Source organism: Camelina sativa, chromosome 11, assembly GCF_000633955.1.
Source record: "Camelina sativa cultivar DH55 chromosome 11, Cs, whole genome shotgun sequence".
Lineage (NCBI taxonomy): Eukaryota > Viridiplantae > Streptophyta > Magnoliopsida > Brassicales > Brassicaceae > Camelina > Camelina sativa.
In genome coordinates, this window is record NC_025695.1 from 26,834,135 (window position 1) to 26,836,576 (window position 2,442).

General features: G+C 34.3%; 1 protein-coding gene across 1 annotated transcript; it reads right to left on the reverse strand.

Annotated features, from left to right (window-relative positions):
- Positions 1,110-2,400, reverse strand: LOC104724332 (putative NAC domain-containing protein 94). The gene is made up of 3 exons (XM_010442793.2): positions 2,184-2,400; positions 1,749-2,089; positions 1,110-1,678 (listed from the first exon to the last, which is right to left on the reverse strand). The coding sequence occupies exons 1-3, from the start codon at positions 2,380-2,382 to the stop codon at positions 1,199-1,201; spliced, it is 1,020 nt and encodes a 339-aa protein (XP_010441095.1). The 5' UTR covers positions 2,383-2,400; the 3' UTR covers positions 1,110-1,198.

The following is a 2,442-nucleotide window of genomic DNA, read 5'->3' on the forward strand; positions in this document are numbered from 1 at the left end:
TCTAAAAAAAGGTTTTTCAGTAGAAGAATGTGAAGAAGTTGACGAGGAAAAAGAAGAAAAAGAGTATAACGAAGAACCAAACGGTAAAAGTTACGATGACAACACAAAATTTGACAATGAAAATGACAAGAAAGAATATGAAGAATTAGAAAACATTGAATAAAAAACACGAAAACATAGGTGGTAGCGATCAATTAAATATGAAAACGAATTAAATTCATGATTATAAAATTGTTTCGTTTTTCTGGTGGTCAAAGAAAATGGTTTAGGATATGTGAGGTCATCAGTTTGATTTGCCTCGCATGGACGTCAAGTTAAATTTATGATTTTTTTTATCAGATTTGATTTTATAACACAACTGATTTTTATATTTTAAAAATGGTGTATCTGAAATTTAATATTTTTCCTTAGTACTAATTTTTTTTTTATGAGATAATATTTTATTACCGTAATCAATCATATATAATTTTTATCAAAATATATCAAATAAACCCACACATAGCGTGGGTTCAAAACCTAGTAAAAGAAAAAATATGAGAGAAAATAAGATGATAAGCTTTATATAATAAGATTATTTTTAGTATAGTTCAATCTTAAAAAAAAATCTTGATTTTATTCCTTCACTGGTGAGACGCATAATAAAATCTCATCAATATAATAATCTGTAATGTAATTTAACTTGAATACTTGTTTTAAATTTGAATAATTCTAATTAATAACTTTTAAATCATATCAAATTACATTTTAAATGTTTTAAATTTTGTTAATTAGTTATATTTATTTATATTATATATAATGGTAAAAATAATAAAACCTTAAATACTATTCTGTAAAAGGAAAGATTTGATTGTTTAGAAAGATCTTTCGATTTTCATATTTTGCATAGATTGCGTAGTTTAGCGGCTTTAGCCGTTGTGGGTTTTGTGATTACAGAAAAGGAAATATATTTATTAGATTAGAACCAACTTGGCCACCTTGACTCTTGATTAATACGTATATATAAAAATGCCATTACAATTATCAATAACAAATTAAGTAAAAGTTGCATAATCGAAGTCTTTGTTTTTTTCGTTTCGGTCTTCAAGAAACCAAAAGCGAAGCAACATTTATATAAATAATAAAAGACAATAAAATTTAATACATACTATTAGCGATGATGGCCTACACTAATTCAAGTGTTAATAGTGCCTATGATCTTTTAGTTGTTAGTGGAGTACGACGTCGCCGACATCTCACTGACCGTCGTCTCTTCCTCCATCACCATTGATCTTACATTCGGGATCTCATGAGTCAACGCTCCGGTCAAGTTGTTGAAGTAGTTATTCTCATTGTTGCTCAGAAACAGAGTATCCCCTGTTTCAGTGTTTCTCACAAACAGAGCGTCCCCTGTTCTGGCTGTATTGTACGGGACTCCGAGCATCTGAGACGCGAAATAGGCAGCAGCTGATTCTGTGAAGCTTGTGTGTTCGTTGACTGGAGAAGTGATAAGGTTTTGTCTTGTTGATATGTGGCTGAGAACGTCTGATGAAGCTAAGAGAGTTGCCGTGTTGTGTGATTGTGACTGTGAGTTGTATTGGTTAGTGTCAGGAATCGTTGGATAAACCCAAGATTGTGGGATTGATCTTTGTGATGATACTGCATTCGTCTTCTTGAATATTCTACATATCGCCCACGCATCCTACAAAAGAAAACAGCAACCCGATAAGTTGATGCGGGTAACACAAGTTAGGGCAAATCCGGTAACTTACGCTTGAAGAAATCTCTTTACTGTTGTTGTTGTTGTTAAGGTGTTGCTTCTTGTTATTGTAATTGGGATATGTTGAGTGATGAGAGTCAGATACGGAAGGGAGACGAAATTCGTGCATCATCCAATCGGTTTTGACTCCTTTAGCAGCTCGACCACGGTAGAACACTAGCGACTTCTTTAAACCGATGCATCGAGTCGAGTCCAATGAGTATATAGGCCGGTCTGTTCCGGTGGCTTTCCAGAATCCACCTCCCGTTACTCGGTTAGGCCTCGTGCTGTTCCGGTATTTCCTGTCTCTCGGACAGTAGAAGTACCACTCCTTCTCCCCCATCGCCGCAAGCTCTTTTAAAAATAAACATCGATTCAAGAAAATGCAAAATCAAGACTTTTGTTTTACCAGAGACTAAAACCAAAAGGTAAGAGTTTTGTGGCTTACTTGGGAGATCCCATGGATCGTATTTGTAAATGTCGACTTTCTTGATGAGTTCAAAGGGAAGAGATTTGTGTAAAACCTTACGTTTCAGGTAGAAACTTACCAGCTCTTCATCAGTGGGATGGAACCTAAACCCTGGTAAGACGACGTCGTCATATCTTTCTATGTTGTTACTCTCTTCGTCATCCATAACTAGAACCATAACACACAGAAAAGGTACTTTTTGAGATTAAGAATACATTGACCAAAAGGTAATGAAGAG

Excerpts from the sequence above, each read along its gene's own strand:
- LOC104724332 (XM_010442793.2), bottom strand. The coding sequence starts at position 2,382 with ATGGTTCTAGTTATGGATGACGAAGAGAGTAACAACATAGAAAGATAT. Across the intron at positions 2,090-2,183 it reads CGATCCATGGGATCTCCCAA|AGCTTGCGGCGATGGGGGAG; the intron begins GTAAGCCACAAA and ends TATTTTTAAAAG. Across the intron at positions 1,679-1,748 it reads GTAAAGAGATTTCTTCAAGC|GATGCGTGGGCGATATGTAG; the intron begins GTAAGTTACCGG and ends TTTCTTTTGTAG.